Source organism: Periophthalmus magnuspinnatus, chromosome 1, assembly GCF_009829125.3.
Source record: "Periophthalmus magnuspinnatus isolate fPerMag1 chromosome 1, fPerMag1.2.pri, whole genome shotgun sequence".
Taxonomy (NCBI): Eukaryota; Metazoa; Chordata; class Actinopteri; order Gobiiformes; family Gobiidae; genus Periophthalmus; species Periophthalmus magnuspinnatus.
Genome location: NC_047126.1, coordinates 28,084,018 through 28,109,079, shown reverse-complemented (window position 1 = coordinate 28,109,079; position 25,062 = coordinate 28,084,018). Strand labels below are relative to the sequence as shown.

The 25,062-nt window shown below is 37.4% G+C and overlaps 1 protein-coding gene across 1 annotated transcript; it reads left to right on the top strand.

The window, feature by feature from the left end:
• The first annotated feature begins 370 nt into the window (after positions 1–370).
• Positions 371–23,722, top strand: rnf150a (ring finger protein 150a). The gene is made up of 7 exons (XM_033971910.2): positions 371–1,029; positions 8,536–8,786; positions 10,930–11,001; positions 11,077–11,159; positions 11,254–11,344; positions 12,716–12,923; positions 20,121–23,722. Exons 1-7 carry the CDS (start codon positions 576–578, stop codon positions 20,228–20,230), a joined length of 1,269 nt encoding a protein of 422 aa, XP_033827801.1. The 5' UTR covers positions 371–575; the 3' UTR covers positions 20,231–23,722.
• Positions 23,723–25,062: the final 1,340 nt, after the last annotated feature.

Genomic DNA, 25,062 nt, shown 5'->3' with positions numbered 1-25,062 from the left:
CCCTTATACTCCGTCGTAGCTGATTAACCCTGAGCAAGCTTTCAAACTTTTAATATGAAGCTTTTTTTTTTTTTTTTTTTTTTTAAATCTATGACATAAATGAATGAGAAATTTACTTCCGGACCCGGGGCTAGCGGTGACTGTTGACCTCCATACAACACCCAGAACACAACAGAGCCTCTAAAAGGACTGGACGTGGACCATACACGACTACTGCCCCCGTCAGACCCTGCAGACCCCCGCCATGTACCCTGCCATGTACCCTGCTCTGTACCCTGCCCTGCCCTGTACTCACTGCTGGTGCAGACCCCTGCCCTGGACTTACTGCTGGACACGTGGGTGTGCCACGTGCTGCAGCGCAGCCAATAGCGGAGCAGGACGCAAACAGCTGACAGTGGACAACAACAGCCTGTGCTCCTGTGTCCTGCAGGTGGTGTGTAGAGTCCAGTCACTGCTGACGGGAGTCCACGGCGGACAGGGCCGACCCTGTTCTGTCTACAATGTTTACTTTTCAGTGGTGCGTTAAATAGAGGGCTGTGAGCGGAGGAGCACACGGACAGGCCGAGGCAGCAGCCATGGCTCCGTCCCTGATCCGAGCCTGCCGCAGTCTCGCCTTCTCGACGTGGCTGCTCTCGTTTTGCTTCGTCCACTTGCTGTGCTTGGACTTTACGGTGGCTGAGAAAGAGGAGTGGTACACTGCTTTTGTTGAACTTACGTACAGTGACCCTACCACCGCGGAGTTAAAGGCCGACAAAACGGAGTGCGGTCGGTACGGGGAGCAGTCTCCCAAGAAGGAGAGCAGCGGAGTGGTGCTGATGCCCAGCCTCCCGCAGGACAGGCAGGGCTGCGACCCCAACGCCAGGTTCCCGCCTGTGCCGCCGCGCAGCGCCTGGATGGCGCTCATCGCCGCAGGAAACTGTTCTTACCAAGAGAAAATCCGAAATGCCGCCACCAACAATGCAACTGCGGTTATTGTATACAGCGTGGGTTCAGGCAGCCCCAACGACACCATCACCATGTCCCACCCAGGTAAGGCACGTGCACGCGTCATTCTGTTGAGACACAGCCCTGTGGCATGGGGAGGACAGCTGTCCACTGACATGTGCATGCCAACTTCAAATACGTGCATATTTATCTGTGTTCGTGCATACAATTTATTTTGCAGGCTATATTCTTGATCTAGAATACCAATTCAAAAATCATAGCATTTCACATTCATAAATTTGAAAATACAAAATATGTGTGTGAGTTTTCAACCTCAAGTTTCTCGCATGAGAGTACAGCCCTAACTGAACTGGTGAAATGCGCCTGGGACCTGGTCCTGTCCTCTTTACTGGCCTGCACGTGCGTCATCAGCCAGGACATCCGAACTGATCAGTGAAGTTAGGAAGGAGTGAGGAAAGGAAACATCATGCTTCCTTTTAAAGCTCCTTTAATGTAGGAGCCTAGGCTCCTAACCAGGTTTTGCTTTGAGGCATTCCACAATTCCCTGTGCACATGAAACCGAAAGTTTCCAAATACTAATTTACAAGTTATTAATTAAAATCTTCATAAATAGACTCAACTTTACAACATATTAAGCATAACTACTTTCATACCAAACGGGAGACAGATGAGAGAGGCTGAATAAGTTGGAGGACCAAAGACAAAGGTCTCTGTTTATTTCTACAGGACAGAGCCAAAGGATAACAGGGGGCACAAGGCATTACACATGCACTAACATAAGCACTGAAAAGTGCCCTATAGAGGAATTCAATATGATCGTTTATCATCTATATTTTCATCAGCAATATTTTGTACTTATTGTTTTTTATCGTGACAGGCCTACTTAAAGGTCCAGGCAAAGGAGAAGGAAGGACAAGGATAATTTAATGTGATAAACACACAAAAGGTATTTGTATTCACCATTTAAAACTCACACACATGATTTATATTTTTGTATTTGTGAATGTGAAATGCTTTGATTTTTTAAATTTGTATTTTCTTGACCAAGAATATACAAAATACATTTTGTGCACATCTTAGTTAACAGATAGCTTACCCTGATATGTGTCCATTACACCTTGCTGAGGCATAAGTCTATAGTCATACCCTGTATGTAACCCGGCAGTCACCCTCCACAGACAACAAAGACTATGTCACTGGGTCGGGCTTAATGTTGAATCGCTGTAGTTCTTCAAGTTTCAAAACAATCGGGCTGCAGCTGGGATTCTACAGACATAAGTAAATATGTCATTTATTGCCCTTTTCTAGTTTCACGTGCCTCCCTCTAGGTCAGAGGTGGAAGTGGAGCATCCTTAATTTCTTATTTGTTTCCTCATGAACCCGTTTTAACTTGTAACTGACACATGTAGGCCATTCAAACTCGACCTGACCAAAGGTTCAGCTTACTTCCAAGTTCTTCCAACCACAGGTGTTATGTAGGTTAGTAGGGCCTCTGTCTTCCACTTAAAATTGTGACAAAATATCCTTGTGACGTTTGTAGACAACCTTTTTCCACATTAGCTGCATATCCAGTTCTGGGGCGGACCTGACTCACCAGGAGAAACTTGTTGTGTTCATTATTGTAATACTAAGTACAATAAAATGTAATATTGAAAACAAATATTTTCCTTCGCTAACAGGCTTAAACCACACTATACATTATGAACCAAGACTAGATTTCTTCTAGACATACTTCTATTTGATCCAAATGCAGTTTTATAGATGGTTATGCATTGACACTGAAATAAAGCTTATATATAACCTATTGTGAAACTCAAATAATGTAAAAATAAATAAATGAAATGAAATACAATAATAAATATTACAACTGTCTTACTGGCATTCTGGAAGGCTTATTTTAGTTTCTCATATTTTAAATGTCCCCAAGTTTTCTGTCAGAAGAGATTCCACACATGTCCTGAGAATAACAGCCGCAAAGAAGGCCCATCTATTTTAAACACATACCCTGCTGTGTGTCATGGTAAATTTAGATTAAATCCCTCCATTAGACAAAGAACCAAGGTAAACATGTAGACTGTGCCACAACAACTTATATTACCCAACCTTTTCTACTGAAGTTACAGTTGTTTACCTGGCTGCACAAGATGAGAAAAAGATGCAATATTTAATAACTGATTTGTACTGCGATAACAATAATACTGAGATATTTCGAGATACTATTTGGCACAATATGTTCAGTTAATTAAAAACTAAAAATGCACATGCCTTCATGCACAAGTCAAAATGTGTCAAAAAATAATAATAACAAAAACCAAAACCAAGACCAATTCAAGTATAATTTATGTTATTGCAATATATTTATTTTTTCTGATATCAGTTATTGTATCAGCCAATATCGCAATGTCAATATTTTTGCGATTATATTGTGCAGCCCTACCAGCAATATACATGTCATTTAAGCAGTAGAAGCAATACACAGCTACTGACCACCTGATAACTATTAAACATGTAGCATTTTTCACAATTCGCTTACAATACAATTATTTCATGGAGTTAAATAGACCATGTATCCTAGAGTAAAGCAACTGAATTTTTATTTATCAGTGTGATTTGGTGTAGCTTACTCTAAAATTCTATTAGTTTAATAACTGACTTGCTAAACATTAAGGCTGTAGTCGACTAAAGTAATTCTTAAGACATGTCTTGTAGATCAATTAGTCAACTAAAAAGCCCCCTTTTTATATTCGTGGAAAAAGCTCTCAAAACTATAATGTGTCTTTAGGTATCAGACCCAAACTGCACTCCCAAGACTACACCTGCACAGGAGTTCATGCAAAATCAATTGTGTATGCAGCTGTTGCCCCATATAAATCTTTATAATCCAAATGAAATGATTAGTCGACTATTAAAATTTGGTTGACTAAGACATCATTGACTGATTCACTGACTAATGGCCTACAGCCCTACAGCCCTCCTAAAGATATGAAATGATTATAATACAACCCTCTCATTTTGAACCAACTGAAAACATGGCTCTTCCTCGCACCAGTTCAGCTGCATTTGTCTCTCTCTGACACACAGCTCCTATTTTAGTTCCTGCTATTTTGGTCGCCTTGGCTGCGTCACCCAGAACAGATAAGATCCCGGATTAGGGAAACCTTACATGCCTTACTGCCCTTTCCCTCATTTCCTCAAAGATGGCCTCAAGTTTGTTTGCCCTACAAGAACGTCATGTCATGTGGGTAGTTATTCATTTTTTTATAAAGACCCACAAATGTAATGGTTTGCAAGATTAATCACAATCGAACCACAATTTCAAACCATGCAATTGGCAAATCGCAAAGGTTACCATTTTAAAGTAACATCATTTCTTCCACAAATAACAAAGTGTCCTGTCTTATTCTGCATAAAAAACTGCTAACCCTGTAGTTTATATCTGTAAGCATGTTTGGAAATGTGATTCTTGTATTAGTTTGTCAGTTCATGCGTTTAAAATGTTAAAACAGAATCCTGTTATTAAAACATAAATCTCTAATCTAATCACAATCACAGTGGTGTCCTGGTGTAAATAGTGACAAAAAATGTTATAATAGTTTCTTCCCTCAATAATTATAACACTAAAGATTGATATTGTGACAAGCCTGCCCCAAGAGATCCCCAAAAAACTAGACCAGCAAAACATTCTCAATAGAAAGCACAATTAAACATTACAAACAAAGAGACAGCTCTTCAGTTTGTGATTTGCCTGATTTAGAGTTCATTTTATCCACTTAGTTTGTCCTCCTTTGGATTTTTTGTTTAGAACTATAGTGGAAATTACATAGCTCACTTTTAGCTCTGATTTAGCCCTAGATTAGATTTGGAATACCTGTTATGTACTTGAGTTAGATCTGGTGGTACTCGGACAGCCAGATCATTCCTTTAAAGGTACTTGGTGTGAAAAGTTTGAATATTGGATAGTGCTGACATTGCCTCAGGAGATAGATGACCAGTCCATATGGTCACTGTGTCATTGGGCAAGATAAGTCACTCACCTTAAGTCATTATTTTGTGTGTGGTGTTGGAGTGAGCAGTTGGTGGTAGTCGGGGAAGGCCATTGGTGCAGATTAGCAGCCACTTCTGACGCCTTTACCAGTCAGCCCCTGTATGACTGTGGATAAAGGAGTATTGTGGCAACTCTGAGTGACCAGAAATGCTCCATATGTTACTGTTATGGGGAAAATGTCCTTAGTTTAGTATGTGAGGCAAGGACAAAGATACTGACTTCACCCACAAGAAATCAGTAGTAGGTAAAGGTAGGGATGTAACACAATAAGTGTATAATAAGTCTCACAATAATATGGGGGATCACAATATATAGAATTACAAGTCTCTTTGCATTAATAGCTAAAAAAAAACTGAGGGAACTACATATACAATGATTCTTTGCTCTTTGTCAGTACAGACTACATGAAGAAATAACTGTTATTAAGCACTTTTCAGTCTTAATTCTTCATATTACAACAGTACTCCCAATATTTGTGTATTTCTGAAACTCGCAATAAATATCATACCGTGAGATGTATATTGTCAAAATATTGTACTGAGAGATTTGGATATCGTTACATCCTTATATGTATAGGGCTGTGCAATTAATCCAATTGAGGATTGTGATTTCAGTTATTTCTTCATTCAATTACAACAAATGTTCTGCTACACAAAACCTGGTGCAAAGTCACTCTAATCACTCTAACACTAATCTACCACGACTTTATAAAAAGTGTCACAAAATTTTGCTAAAAGTACAGGACAATACTTTCTTTGCATGTTGATTTTCACAGTATAGGAGTATTTGTTTGAAATAATCATGATTTCATGGTTTGATCATGTTTTTTTGTTTTTTTTGCCATAATCAAGCAGCCCAATTATTATATATTTATTAATTTGGGATGATATAAGTGCTACAGCTGAGGCTCAAGGCTTTTACCCATGAACTAGACCCATACTTGTTTGTCATTGCATCCTTGGTTACACTATGAGAAAGAATGCTTTTGGATATTGACTCATTGTTAGCATGTCCCTAGCAATGTCAATACCAAAGCTTGGACACAATCAAGCTGGTATTAGCTGACCGTCTAAACACACTGACATCAGTAGGCTTATTACCATTTGTTTGCTCTCCAAACACTAGCTTCTGTTCTGCTTTACTCCGGTTGGAATCCTTGTTTGCTTTTATTTATATGTACCGTTTTCAGCCAACAACGCAATGCAATGCCTTACATTGTTGACTACAGGGCTGTAGAATATATTGCAAAAATATCTATATAAACAATATTGGCTAACCCAATAACAATAATAATAATAATAATAATAATAATAATAATAATAATAATAATAATAATGGAATTTCCCCACTGTGGGACTAATAAAGGCATATCTTATCTTATCTTATCTTAACAGAACTTTTTTGGAAGTAAAATGGAAAAAAGGCAGATTTCAATTGTAATTTTTCTGGTTTGGCCTTATTATTTGTGTTATTTTGGTCTTGATTTTGACATGTTTGACTAATAAATTAATCCCGTACATATGTATTTTAATTTAACTTAACTTATTATATTTTTTTCCCATGTATTTGAGCAAAATTTGCCTTGCCCTAGTACAACTTTTCAGGTCCACTGTGTATTTTTTGCATCTAATTATAAAACATTTATTGTGTGAGAATCTGGAAGTGTGAGGTCAGTTAGTTGTTAGCTAGCTCTGGTCTCTGAATGTTGTGAGAAACACTTATAAACTTATCACGGTCAATAATGAGAGTGCTCAGAATGCATGAAGCAAGTAAAGAATAACTTGGGACCATTGCAAACCGTTTAAAAGGAATTAGTTATGTTTTTCACAGTAAAATCAAGTACAGTGCCTGTAACACATTTAAATATTGCAATGATATCGTAATTGTAAACATCAGATATCAGATCTTTTACTCATATCACACAAGCCTAATCTAAACCGTGTGGAAATCTGGCTGAGTTTTCTACTATTTTTATCCAGTACTACATATGATTGCTTGAGTTTCCTTAAAGTGCCAGTGATTACATAAGCAGACATACAAGCCTTGTTGACAAAGCAGCTGTGCAGTCTTTGCGACACCCAGGTCAGTTACATAAAAGAATTTATGAGCATAGCAACATCAAGAGCATCCAGATAGTGTGCCTAGAGCAGAGAGGGGAGACATGGAGGAGCCTTACGAGAGGAGGTGACCTGTGACATGAAGCAAAGCAACGTGGGAAGGATTTCTGGTCCAACATAGTAAAAGCCATAAAGCGGAGAAAATAATATGATGTAGCTGTAACTAATACTGATAGCAAGAAGTAATTCTCAATTTGGTGATTAGTGCATTGAACATACCGTACAAATATAGTTTGTTTTTTCATTTCTGAACACATATTAGTTTGATGGCTCTCCATGAGTGTATGCAAGTGGCTATGTTGTGCACATCAGGCAGAGCAACAGATGGTTCCTGACAGGAAGCTCTGACACAGAGTGAGGCTTAAGCTCGGCCTAAGCTCCCCCTGCCCCTCACAGGGCATGACTTAGTCCACTCAACAAGAGCCCTGTTTAGTACAATGCACAAGTCAGCACAGTAATGATACAACAAAGTAAGAAGAATGGAGAAACAATACCAGTGAGAATTTGGAATTTTGGCTTCTCGTGTTGTTTTTTTTTTCTTTATGCTTACTATCTTCTACTTTTGATATACATACAAAGACATCAAATATATTATACTAGATATATGGAATTATATAATGAAGAAAAAAGTTAAATAACTCATCTATTCTTTTATATTTTGTATTCAAAACCTCAAAGTAGCCATTCTTTGCTTTGTTGACAGAGCTAAAACCTTTGGCCTTATCTCAATGATCTTTACAATAAAGTAAAGGGTGGCTTTGATCAGTGAAAAAAAAAATGTTTTGAGTTATTTTGAGCTACATTCCATGCATGTCCATTCATAGTTTTGATGCCTTCAGTGAGAATCTACGATGTAAATAATCATGGAAAAAAATACATTAATAAAATAAACTGATGGTGTAGGTCTAATCTTTCTAGGTATGATCTTGTCAGCCAATGGGAGTGGAGACTAAAAAGGGCAGTTTGTCCATATAAAGTGGCTGATGAATTTGCTTACTAGCTCTGGCATTCCCATTTTGTCAGTAGATACCAGGTGATCAACAAGCTCATTTTCTGCCATCTTTAAAAAACTACATTGCATCCAACAAGAGCCCTGTTTAGTGCAATTCTGATTTACTATGCCACAATTATAATACAAAATTATTTAATTTTTTTTTTTTTTTTTTTCAGTATTGATATTTGTTCAACGGAGTATCTAGTTTCAATACTTAGTTAATACTTTTAGTATTGGTTAATATCTGGGTATTGATACTTTCGACCACTACTATACTATACATGCCATGCATATATACTATATGCATGGCCACATATTCCAAATTTGGTTAATTTGTTTCCATGTTTGCAACAATGTGTCCCTGTCCATAGTGAGATAGTGCATATGAATAAATCCAGCGTCATTACTTGTAATTGTCCGTGTGTGTGCCGTAGGGACTGGTGACATGGTGGCCATCATGATCACGGAGCACAAAGGCCTGGAGCTGGTGTCTTTACTGGAGCGGAACATTGCAGTCTCGGTCCACATCACCATAGGAACCCGCAACCTGCAGAAGTACGTCAGCAGGACATCTGTGGTCTTCGTCTCCATCTCCTTCATCGTCCTCATGATCATCTCACTGGCCTGGCTTGTCTTCTACTACATCCAGAGATTTCGCTACGCCAATGCACGCGACCGCAACCAGGTACACTGTAGTTTAACATATTCACCAGTTTATATCCTTGGGTTTGGTTCAGGTTTGCTCCTTGTTTTCTCTTCCCTCAAACTGACGGAGGGTGCATCCGAGTTTCACATTGTAAAGACAATACTCACGTGTCATTATGTTACACACCTACAATAAGCAACAAAGTGCAAACACTTGAGGTTGCAATGCATTAATGTAATGTAGACTAGGGCTTGTCCCCATACTCTTTTTGGTTAAGTCAAAACTTGAATTGAAATGCCAATACTAACCAATTCAAGTGATAGTAAAACTAAAACTGTTAGAAATGTAAGTGATGAGTTAAACTAAACAGTATGTGTAGTTTGGTTGCCTGCACTATCAGATTAAAAGATTTAACATTTAATCCATAAAATGACAGTGAAAAGTATTATTTTTGACCCATGACATAATAGAAGGGTGTGTCACAATGAAAGTATGTGTAACTCTGCTGCCCAGAGTGGAGATTTGGGGCTGACAGCTGGAGAACACAGAGCAGCCAGTGAACCATCACAAAGCTTGGCTCAGCCCCACAGAGTAAACACTCACCGCCTTTTTATGATGAGCAGTGACACATCTCTGACGTGCAAATAGCACACCTGGATCATGTTGAAATCGTGGATTTTTTAAATAGTTTTATAAAGCAGGAGAAATTTAAAAACATACCTGGTTTTGTAGCCTCAAGACACTTGCCAGAAACAATATGAGACATGATCTTGTATAAAATATAGCTAAATAATAATGAAGTGCGTGAACTTTAAAGTAGACCTATTCTGCAAAATCAACTTTTCAGAGCTTTTAACCATTTTATTGTTTTTTCCCTTTTTATTTACCCTCTTGAATTTGTTGTTGGAGTGATTTGTGCATGTTTGAGCAGTCTTTAATCACCTGAAAACACCTTTGTTTGTAGACGGTCTATTGAGCTACACTAAGTGTGCACTGTGCCTGAGTCATATTTCATATTCATTCAGCTCTTAATGGGTGCTTTCACACCTATTAGCTGTTTTCAGTTTCAGTGTAGTTAGCTCCTCCCTTCAGGGAGATACACTGTGTCAGTTTCTGTTCTGTTGCATGAAGAACAGGCGCAGAGGCTCAGGAATCGTTCTGTAGATCTTTATTGTACAGTCGGGTTAAAGGCAGTGTACAGCAAAATTCAAAGCAGAATCAAATCAGAGTCTATGCAGAGTCTAATGCAGAGTCTAACAAATTGAGATTACACCAGTGTTTTAAATCCTCCCAGAGTGGGTGTCACGCACCCTGTATGAAAGAAGCTATTGTGAAAAAGTGCAAAATGTGACCTTGGCCAAAATGTAATGTTATGTCGGAGTTTTCTGTGATTACAAGAAATGACAGTGTTATATGGGAAACAGAACATTTTGTAAGCAATTTGTATATTGTTCACAACTGCCTGGCCAAAAAAAAGGCGCCACCAAAAAAAAAGTTCACACACTCTAATATTTGGTTGGACCGCCTTTAGCTCTGATTACAGCATGCATTCACTGTGGCATTGTTTGGATAAGCTTCTGCAATATCACAAGATTTATTTCCATCCAGTGTTGCATTAATTTTTCTCCAAGATGTTGCATTGATGATGTTAGAGTCTGACCGCTACACAAAGCCTTCTCCAGCACATCCCAAAAATTCTCGATGGGGTTAAGATCTGGACTCTGTGGTGGCCAATTCATGTGTGAAAATGATGTCTCATGCTCCTGAACCACTCTTTCACTATTTGAACCTGATGAATCCTGGCATTGTCATCTTGGAATATGCCCGTGCCATCAGGCAAGAAAAAAATCCTTTGACTAAATAACCTGGTCATTCAGTAAATTCAGGTGTCAGCTGACCTCATTCTTTGAGCACAGACTGTTGCTGAATCTAAACTGGACCAATTGCAGCAACCCCAACATATTTGTTTAGTTAAATCCAGGTGGTGACATTTTATTTTTGGCCAGGCAGTGTATAAGGCAGTGTCCACCAGTAATCTGACCAGAACTGAAGAAGCGTCCTACAAACTTTTGTCCAGTTGATAGATTTTACTTTTGTTTTTTATTTCTTTTAGTAGTTGTTTCACAGTAATCTTTAACAACAACGTTTTGAATTTTTTTGGCTATGTTTTGTGTACTTTCAGAGACGCTTGGGAGATGCTGCCAAAAAAGCCATATGCAAACTTCAAACCCGCACCATCAGGAAAGGAGACAAGGTAATGTGGTGACACTGCAGCTAGGTGAAGACTTGTCTGCTTGGTTTGCTTAGAGTGTTTTGTTTCTTCTTTTAGGAGACTGAGTCTGATTTCGACAACTGTGCAGTTTGCATAGAGGGGTATAAGCCAAATGATGTGGTGCGGGTATTACCTTGCAAGTAAGACTCAGACTGACATTTGATTTATTGTACTAAATAAATTGAACTCATTTTTCACTTAACTTTTTTGTGTGTGTTTAACCTGCTCCTTCAGGCATGTTTTTCATAAGCACTGTGTGGACCCCTGGCTACAAGACCACCGCACATGTCCTATGTGTAAGATGAACATCCTCAAAGCTTTAGGGGTGAGTAACATGGACAAAATAGTTGCTGCAGATAACGACACATTTTCTGCCATGTATATTTGAACCCAAACTATAAATTAATAATAATAATCCTAATCATAATAAAAACATAAAAACACACAATACAATACAAAAGTGGATGACAGTGTAATGTTGATTGGCTATATGGTGTAGGTTTGTCTGAACAGGTAAGTTTTGAGTCGTGATTTGAAGAGAGGAAGGGAGTTGATGTCGTGCTGGTCCGTTGGGTTCCAGAGCTGAGGAGGAGTAACTGCTCCCCATGGGGACGAGGGATAGCGACAAAGAGCAGGAGCGGGGAACCAAGTTATGAATAACTTTGAATGTGGTGAGGAGAGTTCTGAAGTTGATTCTTTTATGGGAGGCCAATTAAGTTGTTGGAAGATGGGGCTGACATGGTGAATGCTGGGTGTCCTGGTGATGACCTGTGCAGCAGAATTTTGAAGGAGCGGCATTTTCTGGAGGGATTTGTTAGGGAGACTTTAGAGGAGAGAGTGACAATAGTCTGGAAGGTGACAAGACTGTGGAGTGAGAGAAGGGGGGAGATGAGAGACATTATGGAGAAGAAAGTAGGCAGAGTGGGCCATATTATTGATGTGAGAGTGGAAAGAAAGGGTACTGTTGAGGATGACTATTAATAGTACCAAGGAAATAGTGGTACAGTAGGAAAGAAGAGAGTTTGTGCATATATATGAAGGGCCTGATAGGTAAGTGCTTGATAGGCAAAGGGAAGAGATTGGCAGCCAGCACCAGGAAACAGGGAAAAGGCACGAAATACACTTAAACAAATACACTTAAGGCTTGATAACAAAAAAAATGTTTTCCTTATGTTGATCAATCTTGTTTGTCAATTCTGTAAAACCTAAAATAAAATAAAAATAACTTTCAATATGAATTTCCTGAACATAAACAACACAGACTTTAACTAACTGCCATTTAAGACTGAAAATAGTCAAGTTTGCTTTTCTAAAGCCTGGACTGCTCCAAACCACCTTTTCCTGACAGAGGATCCCAAAGTCTGCGCTGGTTCCGGAAGTAAATTTTCCATTAATTTTTTTCCCACAAACTGAAAAATTCAAATATTAAGATTCAAATGCATCGTGGAGGCTAACCAGTTACGTGGTAAATAATATCCATAATGCAGTTGTTTTAAACCCAAAAAGGCAGTTTAAAACACAAGATTCAGTGAAATGTTTTAATAACTTTGCTGTTTATAAAGTTTCAGAAAGGTTTTAAATAAAATTATAGGTCATATACCTGATTAGCCCTGCGCAAACTTTCAAACTTCCAGAGACCACTGTCACTGTCACTGTTGAGTTCCAGTGCTCATGGTGGATTTGTATGTTTCACTAGCTAAGCCCGGACTGCTCAGATGAGGCTCCTCCAGACTACGACACATCAGTGGGGGGACCGCCGACCAATGCTATCACGGGAGCCAGCGAGATCACTGTGAACGAGAGCTCTGTGGTAGTGGACACGGAGGGGAGAGGAGTGGGTCTGCAGCAGTTTCAGACAGATGGAGGAATAATACCACAGGCTGAGGGATACGTCATAGCCAGCAGTGAGTACACATCTGATAAAAATGTCTTGCTCAAGAACTTGAACAAGGTTTGTTCACAATGGGAAGACCCCTCAGTTAGCTACGCTGTTTTAAACTGTAAATTCATCATGCAGCTAATGGGTTTTGCATGCTTCACTGGGTGTGGCAACATATCAAAACATAAAAAGCTGCATCTGCATTTTATTCTAGGGATATAACAATATCCAAAATATTGTGATATCGTATTGTTAAAAATCTCACAATAATATTGTGAGCCATCACAATATATCAACATCTATGGTCTATGCACCTTGCACTTTATTGTTCCACAAGAGGAAATTTGTCGTGGGCACAAAGTTTATCTTATCTTGTATTGCTATATTATGTATTGTTATGGTGCTGCAAAAGACAAAAAACAGAAGGAACTACATATACAATGATCCTTTGCTCTGTGTGAGTGCAGAATACATGAAGGAGTTATTTAGCACTTTTAAATCTTAATTCTTTGGATTATGACAGAATCATTTTAAACGGAAAAGGCAGTAGTCATATTGAGAAATTTGTTAGCTTCCACAAAATATTGTTATAAATTTCATACTGTGAGATCATTACATCCCTATTTTATTCGCAATTCTAAGGTAATTTATTTTTAATTCATTTATTTATTTGAGGAGAGACAAACATGATGGACTATAAATATTTTATTAGACGTCCACATGACGTTTTTATCCTTTTAACTAAAATGTCCAAATGTCTCCAGCTTATTTGTTAACTGATTTGAATATATTTACAAATCAAAAATCATTTGCATTGAGGTTCAAGAAGTGTCTGTCTTCCAACAAATCACTATCCTTCACAGTGCATTCTACTTCAAAATAGTCATAATGTTACTGTTTTCAATACAAAACAAGCTATTTGGGCTTAGTGAGTTATGTTTATCCAATGTTATGACTGGAAGGAAGATTCATAATCAATCATTTTTGGAACAGTGGAATTTCCGCATTTGTTCATGGAGTGATTTAAATCTGGTTTTCGACTTCTCTGCCCCAGCACAGTTGTGGAAAGAATGTGTGTCTCATCTGACCAAAGCATCCCTTTTAAAAGTAAACCTGCATTTGCTGCTTTTACTACCCATGTGATTAGGTCATGGGTCCTGCAGGCACTTAAACGTTTTACTGATTCCATCTGTGCTCACTGTCAGCTCTGTTAAACTACCCCATTACCTGCGCCATAAAAGCCAATGCCTGTGTGCTAATCTGGATCCTGCTAATTACAAAGTCAACATTTAAATTATTTAAACATTTAACATTACACGTATATGGTAGGTCTTTGTCGGGCATAGGGCCGTGCCAAAATATCAATATTTTCTGATTTGTTGGTATAGAATTGATATTACAAGCTCCTGCTGTATCAATTTATCACTTTTTTTTTTTTTTTTTTAAAAACACCTATAATTTAATAAACCAAGATAGATAAATTGATAACATTTTATAATAACTACATCTAATTAGCCTTAATAAAGCATGAAAAAACACATGATTCTCAGTGAACAAATAGATTATTAAGAATGATTCAGGCTTAGTAACTACTTGACTACCATAACCCCAACTATTCCCAACACCTTAATTATGTACTTAGTAAGCCTGTATCATTCAGTATTACACGTATATGATAGGTCCTCACTCCCCCTCTAGCATAGGGGTGTGCCAAAATATCAATATATTCTGATACTTCATTTGTTGATACAGTATTTGTAGTGGTTTAGTGACAGTGGAGGCAGAGGAAAGGACCAAACAAGGCAGAATTATTTGGCAGAGTGGTAGTGAGTAGACCAGGCTTGTAAACATAGAGCGATGAAGGGATTGAGTGCGAGTGTGTGTTGGCCACGCCCCCCTGCCACACACATACTCTGCTGAAAAAAACAGAAGGGAGAGAGGTAACAAAACAACCATCCACAACCGCAATGATATCACAAGCTGCTGTATCAGTTTATCACACAATAAAGAGACAGCACTACAATTGTGTTGCTTATTTAATTCAGTGAAGTAAACATATGTGTGTAGTGCTGTCATAATACTAAAATTTCAAACTCAATTTAGATACTAAGGAATAGACTCGATACTCAATACTGATTCTGATACCATGATGATAGTAAAAACACTCTTTCTTTAAACAATAAAATGTGATTTTTAACATTAAATCATAGTACTTTCTTTTATATTCCCATGTGGCGTTATATCTGTGTAATCCCACAGTCGTCCAGGTAAGTTCCATGAGGTCCATGTGTGTTATGAGTCTATGTGTCTTATACTTAGCTCAAGATCATTCTAAAGCAGGGGTGTCAAACACATTTTCACCGAGGGCCACATCAGCAAAATGGCTGCTCTCAAAGGGCCAGATGTAAAATAAATCTAACTCATTTTTCACCTTGTTAATTAACTATTTCTGTATTTATGACTTATTCAAGTTACAAATATTGCATATGCATTTGCCTAGATGTAAAATATGTTTTTCTTTATTTCGGTATAACTGTGTATCTCCTGATAAACTGAGATTTTAAGACCATCATTACTTTTAACTTACCCTGTCGAGGGCCACAAAAAATGATGTGGAGGGCCGCATTTGGCCCGCGGGCCTTGACTTTGACACATGTGTTCTAAAGGTACTCAGGAAAGGTTCATGAATGTGAGTTTTTTTAGTCTTGATACTTGCTCAAATGAGTATCTAGTTTCTATACTGGTTTTATCATGGATTAGTATCTGATTTTTGATTCTTTTGACAACCCTACTTGTAGCAATATTATAAGCTACCACTTAATATCAATTCATTCACATTCAAACTTTTCACATCATGATCATCGCAGAAAATCTTTAACTTTCCAACCAGGCCAGTACAGTTCAGTAAAACATGACTAAATCAAGTAGGACTTATCCAGATGTAAACCAGGACTGAACCAGGACTAGATAAAACCGGCATTCAACCAGCATTTGTTGCTCATTAGTTTGAAAATAACTGAACCAGATGTATGTGTTCATTTGACAAGAAAACATGAAAGAAGTTGTGGCTAAATCTTGAGTTTCAGTGCGTTCGACTGGCTGTTCCACATAACCATGACTATTGGGAATTCACTTACAACAGATTGGCTTTGTCAGAACCACCAATTACAAAGGAATGTGGTATGTAATTATTTACATCTGAAGACTTTATAGTGGAACTAAACACTAAATACACTTTTTACTCACGCTTTATATGGAGTTTAATACTATTGTCGACTGCTTCTAGTTCTTTTTTTGACAATTTAAGTGCAAACTAGGCATATATGCAGCTTTGAGGTAAAAAAAAAAAACAACCAAAAGGATAAAAATGAGTGTGTCTTGGCTCCATTGGTAATTTCAGGTACTTGGTGACATCACACAGGACTGCCCTGATTACAGTGTGTTCGACCTGTTGTACCACGTATCTAACCATGACCACAAAGACTATTGGCTCAGCGCCCGGCAACTTCACTGCGTCACTATTTCCTGTCCAGTTGTATCTCTATGAGGTTTTTGCCGAATCATGCTAAAATTAATAAATATTTAAAGATCAAGCAGTGGACAGGGATGCAGGTGGGTTAGGGGTCAGATGTTAGGGGGTCAGGTGTTGTGTTTTCTGATTTTAAAGTGACTTAAAAAGTGACTTTTGAATTGGCCTTGTCAGAATCAGCAACTACAAAGGAATGCAGTTTGTTATTATTCAGGCCGATGTCAAACCATTTGAGATTTTAAGATGTTAAATACTAAACTTAGATCAATATTTTCTTACATGTAGCATACATTTATGTATAATACATTTTATTTATATAGCGCTTTTCAAGATACTCAAAGACACTTAAATATATTGTATATTGTCAGTTTCTGTTCTAACAACAGAAACAGGCACAGAGGCACAGGGAATCCCTCTTTATTGTCGGTTACAGCTGTACAGTCGGCTTAAAGGCAATGTCCAGCAAAATTCAATAGTCTAATAATTAGCAGAGTCTAACAAAGTGAGATTTCACCGGTGTTTTAGTGGGAGTCATTCACTCCTGTATGAAAGGAGGCTACAGAGAAGAAATGTCGTTTTGACCAAACTGACTTGCTGCTGTATGTCAGTTTCCTTAGATTATGATAAATGACAACTGCTGCATGGAAAACAGAACGCTTTGTAGCTTTGTAAGAAAGCAAGCAGTGTATTATATTTGTTTATTGTTCACAATATTCATTATTGCATTCAAGTCTAGCACCCTTAAAGGCGCACTACGTGACTGATGAGGGTCGTCCACAACCTGCTCGTGTCCATGTAATTGTCATTGTTTTGCCTTGAATATTCCATGGTATGACATTAAACAAGTAGGTGATGCCAACAGGGCCAGTGATAGGTCAGGTCTGTATCAGAGCATACACAGCCAGGTATGTTTGTGTTTGCTTTTTACATTTTTCCTGCTTTATACAACTAACTTGACCCCATTCATACTAAGAATGCATATTTTTCAAGACAATTAAAACTGCTTTTTTTAATAGTTATTTTTGTTATTTTTAATGTTATCTTTTTAACATTTCCTTGTGTTGTAGTAACTTTCTATTTGTATGTTGTATTGTTACCTGCCTAGGGATTACAGCATATAATCCAGCATATTTGCATTTGTTTTAGACAGATGTTCATTAATGTCCATTGTCCTTCAAATCAAATAAATAAATAAATGCAACATAGCTAAGTTGATAATACAACTTTTCTTCCTGCCGTTCTAGGGCTAATTAAGGTCTAAGCCAAGTTATTATAACGTATAACTGATAAGTTTAAAGCCATACTGTGTAGAACATTTTAAGCAAACCTATAACCATGGAGATAAGACGGTGGCGGACCCCTCATCTGCATTATCCACCTTGTCCCCATATGCCACCTATGATTACAAAGACCTCCATTTTCTTGTGACTTTGAAACTCTAGGCATCCATAATAACAACCACCAAGGTGTCTGATGTCTAATTAAAATGCAAATCAGATGTGATCCATTGAATGCAAAGTGCTAATGAGCAAACAGACACTTCGACACAGACAGACGTTAGCATTAGCCTAACACTCTCATCTGTGTGCCGGGTTGGTGTAGTGCTGTATTTGTGTTGAGCCTGATTATTGAACTCTGTAATGTGAACACTGTTATGTGAACACTGTTATGTGAACACAGTGGTAAGCAAAACACTAACACCTTTGTAGCTGAGGTAATTGCTTTCATTTTCATTCCTTTTAATGCTAAAAGTTTGGTTTCTTAACAGCTCACAAACACACCAACTCACAGTCCTATGCAGCAAGCAAGATGCGTCCCCTGATTTATTGTTTAGTACCACACTTTGCTAGCGTGGCAGTGAAGGCATCACAGCGGCACACATGTGGAATTTCTCTAACTAGTTTAAGCCCATAAACCAAAGGTTGGCCAGTTCAAATTGTTGTATTGCCGGGCAAGACCCCACATTGTACACACCAATTATGATAATGTGACAGATGGATTGTGCAACTGTTGTCAGTGACAATATATTTGGCAAGTGCAGTGTGTTCAAACTACATATTTGTTACAGATGCTGACAAGAACACAAGAATGAACTAAATACAATGTGTGCAGGTCAAAGTTCAAGAGCATTGTGGGGTTATATTAGGGGAAAATATTTGACAGCTGCACCCATGCAAAGGAAAAATGGATGCTTTATCAGTCCTGGTTTCTCAACTTCCTACTTTACTTTTACTTTATCACTGATAAGTCATTGACAGTGAGGCTGACTGGTCGAAGTGTAATCCTTTAGATGTTTAATTAGTCAATGATGTCTTAGTTAGACTAATTATTTAATTGTAAGATTATAAGGATTTATATGTACTACACAAAGGGGGAAATGTGACTGAGTTAGCTGGAGTTTTGAGAGAGACCGGACAGTTTAAACTGTTTTTTTCACTTACAAAGACAATGTTTACTAGTACTTCTCTGTTTACTAAGTTGTATTTGGTGAGATCCTAATACTTATATCAATGCACTGGTTATGTCTTTAGTTGACCAAGAATTTTGTTGGTTGACTACAGCCCAACTACAATCTTTTAATGTTATTTTTATGATGACTATATATAAATTATTTTAATGTCTTTCTTATTCAGTAAAGCACTTTAAATTGCTTTGTGTATGAATTGTGCTGTACAAATAAACTTGCCTTGCCTTTTGTAGGTGGTGCATTTTTCCCTGGCTAGTCTATACCACTGTATTTGCTTTTTAAATAGTTGTCTATTGTTGCTACACAAAAGAAACTCCAGCTGAACTTGACAAACCCCAGACTTGTAAACAGCTGATATAATTAAGATTCTGCAATTCTGTTATTTTTATTATTTTATTTATTTACTATTGTATTTATTTATTTAAAAGGGTAGGGGAATATAATATAATTTTGTCTTATTGTAATGAAATGTTTGTGTCGGTAATAAATTCAGATTAATGTAGGAGATTGAGCCACTGAGTTTTGGGGATTTTTGTTTTGTCTTTCCAATTAAAAAATATTGTCTTTTTTAAGCAATCATAAGTAAGTTTGTCAAAGTATGAAAATCAGATACTAACCGATATTAAAACTAGTATCAAAACTCATTTAAGTCGGTACCAATAAAATCAAAACAAGTATAAGACACATAGACTAGTATACACCCATGGACCACTATGAACTTACTGGACACTGAGGGATTACAGATATAAGGCCACATGGGAATATATGAAAGAAAGTATTATTTAATGTTAAAAATCACATTCTATTGTCTAAATAAGGAGTGTTTTTATTATCATTGTGGTATTGAAAATGGTACTGAGTATCAAGTCTATTCTTTAGTATCGAAATCCAATTTGAAATTTTGTTATCGTATCAACACTAATCATAAATGCGATCAGTATGAAATTGTGGCTGTGTTTGGGGATCTGTATTAATGGGTTTCAAGTTATGAATGCCTATGGTAGAATGTTCAGTAGTTACCATGGTGACACAATGCACACATGAGCAAACACTGCCAAGATTTTAAGATCAGATTGTGTGAAAATAAAACTCAGATTTAAGTCCAACTTGAGTAACAGAGCTTCAGACAGAGCAGTGCCTCCAGTTAGCATCACACCCCCAGCTAATGTTGACGAAATCAGCCGCAAAGTATTAATATGATGTGTTCTTGTCCTTCTGTCTCTCAGGCGAGCACCAGCCAGCTCTGAGCAGTGGGTCGGACTCCTCTCTGATGGTGGGAGTGGACATGTCCGACGTGGATCTGACCGAACAGGAGTGCGGAGGGGCCAAAACCTGAGCCAACCAAATGTATCCGTGCTCCTTTGGACTTTAGAAAGAAAGATTGAAAAGGAGCACAAGAATTCCCTGTTACTAACGCAAAACATGCAGGTCTGTGGCACATTGTGGACATGTTGCAACAATTCAGTTACCCATAATCCCTCATTGCATCATTTTTCCTAACATTTTGGAGTACATTTTTGGGACTCCTCGCCTGTCCACCAGCTGAAACTTAAAACAGGAAGTTCAGATCATTCCGATAACCAGATGAAAACATAACAGAACATTGCAGCAGATGTTTTTGTGTGAACTGCCACCAGCGGTTTTCTCAAATCATTTTTTAAGTATTTTGGTTTTGACATTTCACATCACAAGGAGACATTTTACGCTATCTTCCAAGTGAAATAGTTGTGTGATCCCACCCGTCCCATTTTGACAATCAGATTTCGAGTGATGTCGCCCACTGCCCTACCAAAGCTGCTCTTTTAGAAATAGGCCTCCCGGGTGGTCGCTTGGTACCGCTACTTAAACCAGTTGTGTGGACTTTGCTGCTTAACTGATCTAGTTTTTCCCCATGAAGCACACTGTTCTTAAAGGCCGGCCAATATAAATATTGTGTGGGACAGGTCGATTAACTATTGCATCCCCATTGGACTGCCTATATTTTACAGCACAAAAAGTACACTTCAGATGGCTATTCAAAGGGGGACACAGTGCTTTGAGGGAATCTTAGAGGGTGTGAAATATTTTTTGAGAGAAATATGTTTACAATGTTCAGGTTGGAACAGAGTTTAAGCATCCCTGTTGTCTGATATTTATTTGGCACTGGATATGATGCATCACTGCCACCTATTGGTCAAAAGTGGAAGTTGTGGCTGTCCAATAGAGCATGCAAAACAAATGTATTCCATACTCTATTTACATGAACCTTCCATCATTCTTAACAAACTTAACTTCGGTGTGACAATATACCTTCTTTTTGCCATGCCGTCGTCATGTTTGAGCATGCTTTCTGTATTATTCAAACGGGAGGAAAAAGCAGTTAATATGTTGACTTTACGATGGCATGAAATCTAAATTGGTGTCAAGAAATTATGTATTAAGAGCAAAGATTTACCCCAAATAAATTTTTTAAAAATTGTCCCAGAACCAGATGTTGCAACAATGATGTATTATAAGGTCTAGGTAGAACATGGGTTCTATTGCTGTGGAAAACGTGGCGGCCATCTTGTGAGTGGAACAAGAGCAAAATTCTGATACTGTAATGTAAAAACAGGGTCAGAAAGTTCATTGATTCAAGGGTAAATTGACATATAGTGGTGTAGTTGTGGTCCTAATAATGCAGGGAACTAGAGGCTCTGCTCTGCCTGAAGCTATTACTCAAGTTAGACTTTAATCTGAGATTTACTTTACATCTACCATAAAGAATTGACTTAGTTGGAAGTTCAACAGGTGAACAGATTGTGCTGTAAAACAAGTGTCTCAGACATAAAAAACTGTCACAATGTAGTTAGCATTAGCCAACAGTTTTTCAGTTAATCACCTTCACCATTTTTGTTGAACAAACTCCTAAACAGGACCATGAACACTCGTACTGAACACAGGCTCATGAAAATATGTTAAATCCATTTTGTTTTCATAGTATCTTAAAACTTTTTTTTTTTTTTTTTTTACAGCGTTTGCTAATTGTGTTGCATTGTGTTTCTATGGTAACTGCTGAACATTACTCCATAGAGATACAGGTAGATGACCCCCAGTGTGACGTCACTGCAGAGTATCAATATTCTTGAGTAGAATTCCACACTCACAACATGTCTGTCTCTAGCTCCTTATTTATATCTCATTGGTTGCAACAATTTGTCTAACACCGACATTGGACCGATGCAGTTTGAAAAATGCATAACACCACATAAAACAGAAAAAACTAGAACATTTTTTGAATGTTGTTTACAACACATTTAATTTTGTGAATTTGTTTGATTACCTGTAACCAAATTTCAAAAGTGACGTTTATAAATCTCTACAATAGGGCTTAGTACTTTCTATATTATATTATTTTCCCCTTTGGATACGGGCCTTGTGTTTCTTTGTGTGTGTGGTCTACAGGATCTGGTCTGTGTCACATTCCTACAGCAGAGAGCCAGAGGTGCTATCTGGTGCCATTCACTCTTTCCATGAGATCATGAGGGCACTTAGGACTACTCTGTTATAACCTACTGCATCCACGGGTTTAAACAAGTACAAATCTCAAACATATCCATTACATTTGCAACATACAACAAGCACAGAATTTTGAAAACTTGATATTGTTGCAGGTTTACAATAATTCAATGGGTTGTGTGAAGTCATTGCATTATAAAAATGACCTTGTTGGGAAATATTTCTGTGATAAAAAGTACAACATTATAAAACGTCTTCTCAGTCTGCTCAATATAATAAAATATATGATATTTTTTTCCTTTATTTGTCCCACAATGAAGAAAATGTGACGTTATTCACCCACACAGTTGTAAGTACTCAGCATATAGCAGTATTGAATTAAACCAGGGAACACGGTTAATAGTAATACAAATACCTGGATTTATTTTTGAGGAGTTTTTGTCAATTAAAAATAGTTGCCCATCCAGTAATATTGGTGTGAAATGTTTAATTTTGCATGAAATTCTAACTTGTGAAAGTAACAATATTCATAACCAGTGTACCAAGTACAAAAGTAAAAGTACTGTACTTGAGTATATTTTTCGATGTCTGTACTTTGTTCAAATATATTTTTTTATTTTTACTTCACTACATTGCAGAGCAGGTATTTGTACTTTCTACTCCACCACATTTTTCCTGAATTATAAATGAATTGATTTTAACTTTTGTGATTTTTTTCTCTTTTCAGTCATTTAAAAATACTTCACCGTCCTGTAACATTGGGCAGAGATTTTGCATCAAATTTCTAACACAAAGTAAAGTCATCAGCAGGTTTATCTGTTACAAGTGAAGGAGACTTTCACAGCACAAATTGTACCCACACTCATTGCTCCAAGCACTTTCCCAAATGTATATCTTGTCCTTCATTTCAAACCAAGAGTATTATTACAGTTGGTTGTACTGCTTGACTGTTCCGATGAGACACCTGTAACCATGTTCGATGAATGTAGCCTACATTTTGCACAATAATGTAATTTTGCTGCAAATACCAAATTCATAGAGGAATATTCTTGTAGTGTTTGCACAATATCCCAATGTAAAACTTGTCCGTGTTACTGTCCAAGGATTTTGTAAAGAATGACATTTGTTTATAGTCGGTTTAAACCCTTTGTCTTGCACTTTATCCCTGTGTGACGGGAGGTGTTGGAGGGCTCTGAATATTGTTGTACATAAATGGAATGAGGATGATGTAATGGACACTGTACTCAGCCTCAGTGGCAGTAACAGCTTTGCTCTTTTGTATTGCATAAGTGTATGAGCCGTGTCTGCACGTGTTTGTTACTCATAAAATGTTTTTTCCAAGTTTGATAAATGTGTTTTGATTTTATTTTACTTTATTTTTGGAAGTATCTTGAGGTTGGTCACTACACAAGATTTCAAATTCAGATTAAAAACTTATTGTGCATATTTTTTCATCTATGTCATAATGTCATTTTGTTTCATTCGCATAAGTTTAACACACAAACCCAGCATATTTAGACTGAGTTCTTCTCCTAAACAAAAAGCACTTAACTCTGTTCCACCTCATGATGTCATGTGGTAATACAGGAAGTGCTCCACTGTGTTTTTAAACTCCACACACCTTCACTGGAATAATTTGAATCATTTCAGCCTTGGAATTGCCAAAGAGCATTTTGAGCTTTGGAGCCTAATAACGCAGGATTACTCAAACGTGTGACTGAAACAAAACAAAACTCTGGGTATGTTTTTGAGGAGGCAATAGCATTATAACATAACTAAAAGCTCACGAGTCAGTTTGGAAAAATATAGCAATATTAAGTTCCTATTTTGAGCAAAAAAATATATAAATAATGATGACTACAAAAATAAAAAAAACACTGATCAGTTAGGTTTTCAAATAACAATATGTGACTCTTCAGTGGCTGCTTCTAAAACGGTGAAATACCTTTATTTTTTAACGCATTTTTTTAAACTGATACTTTGACTTGAGTTTGTTTTTTTCCACTCCGGTATCTACAAAAATGTAAAAAAATAAATAAATAAAAATAAAAAGGTACTTCTGTCACTATTCTATGGAAGCCCGTTTCCGCCATGAAAAAAAAAATAAAAGCCCCACAGAAAGTCGAAATTACGAGTTTTAAACTCGTAATTATGAGTTTAAAACTCGTAATTATGAGTTTAAAACTCGTAATTATGAGTTTAAAACTCGTAATTATGAGTTTAAAACTCGTAATTACGAGTTTAAAACTCGTAATTTCGACTTTTAAAACTACTAATTATGAGTTTAAAACTCGTAATTTTGGGAATGTAACATTTACAAAAAGTGAACCTTATCAATTTTGATTAAATGAATTTGGTATTTTAATAATTTCCTCAATAAACCAGCGGGGTTGTGACCAGCTGGCACTCTGCTCAGACCAGGAAAACGAGCGCTCACAGACACAGAGCACAGCTCATGAGTGGTCAGAACAGCACTCAGGGCCCACTGATTTGTTCAAGACGCCAGAAACTTTACTGGAGCTTAATTTATTCATTTTTTAAAAGTATGTAGGTGATAAACATAACAGTCCTCCTCCTGTCTCCTCTGCTCTGTACACTCAGTTGCAGTGTGCTACAAGCTCAATTAAGACTTTAAAAGTTCTAATTACGAGTTTTAAACTCATAATTAGTAGTTTTAAAACTCATAATTAC

Excerpts from the sequence above, each read along its gene's own strand:
- rnf150a (XM_033971910.2), top strand. The coding sequence starts at position 576 with ATGGCTCCGTCCCTGATCCGAGCCTGCCGCAGTCTCGCCTTCTCGACG. Across the intron at positions 11,160-11,253 it reads GTGCGGGTATTACCTTGCAA|GCATGTTTTTCATAAGCACT; the intron begins GTAAGACTCAGA and ends CTGCTCCTTCAG. Across the intron at positions 12,924-20,120 it reads GGGATACGTCATAGCCAGCA|GCGAGCACCAGCCAGCTCTG; the intron begins GTGAGTACACAT and ends TCTGTCTCTCAG.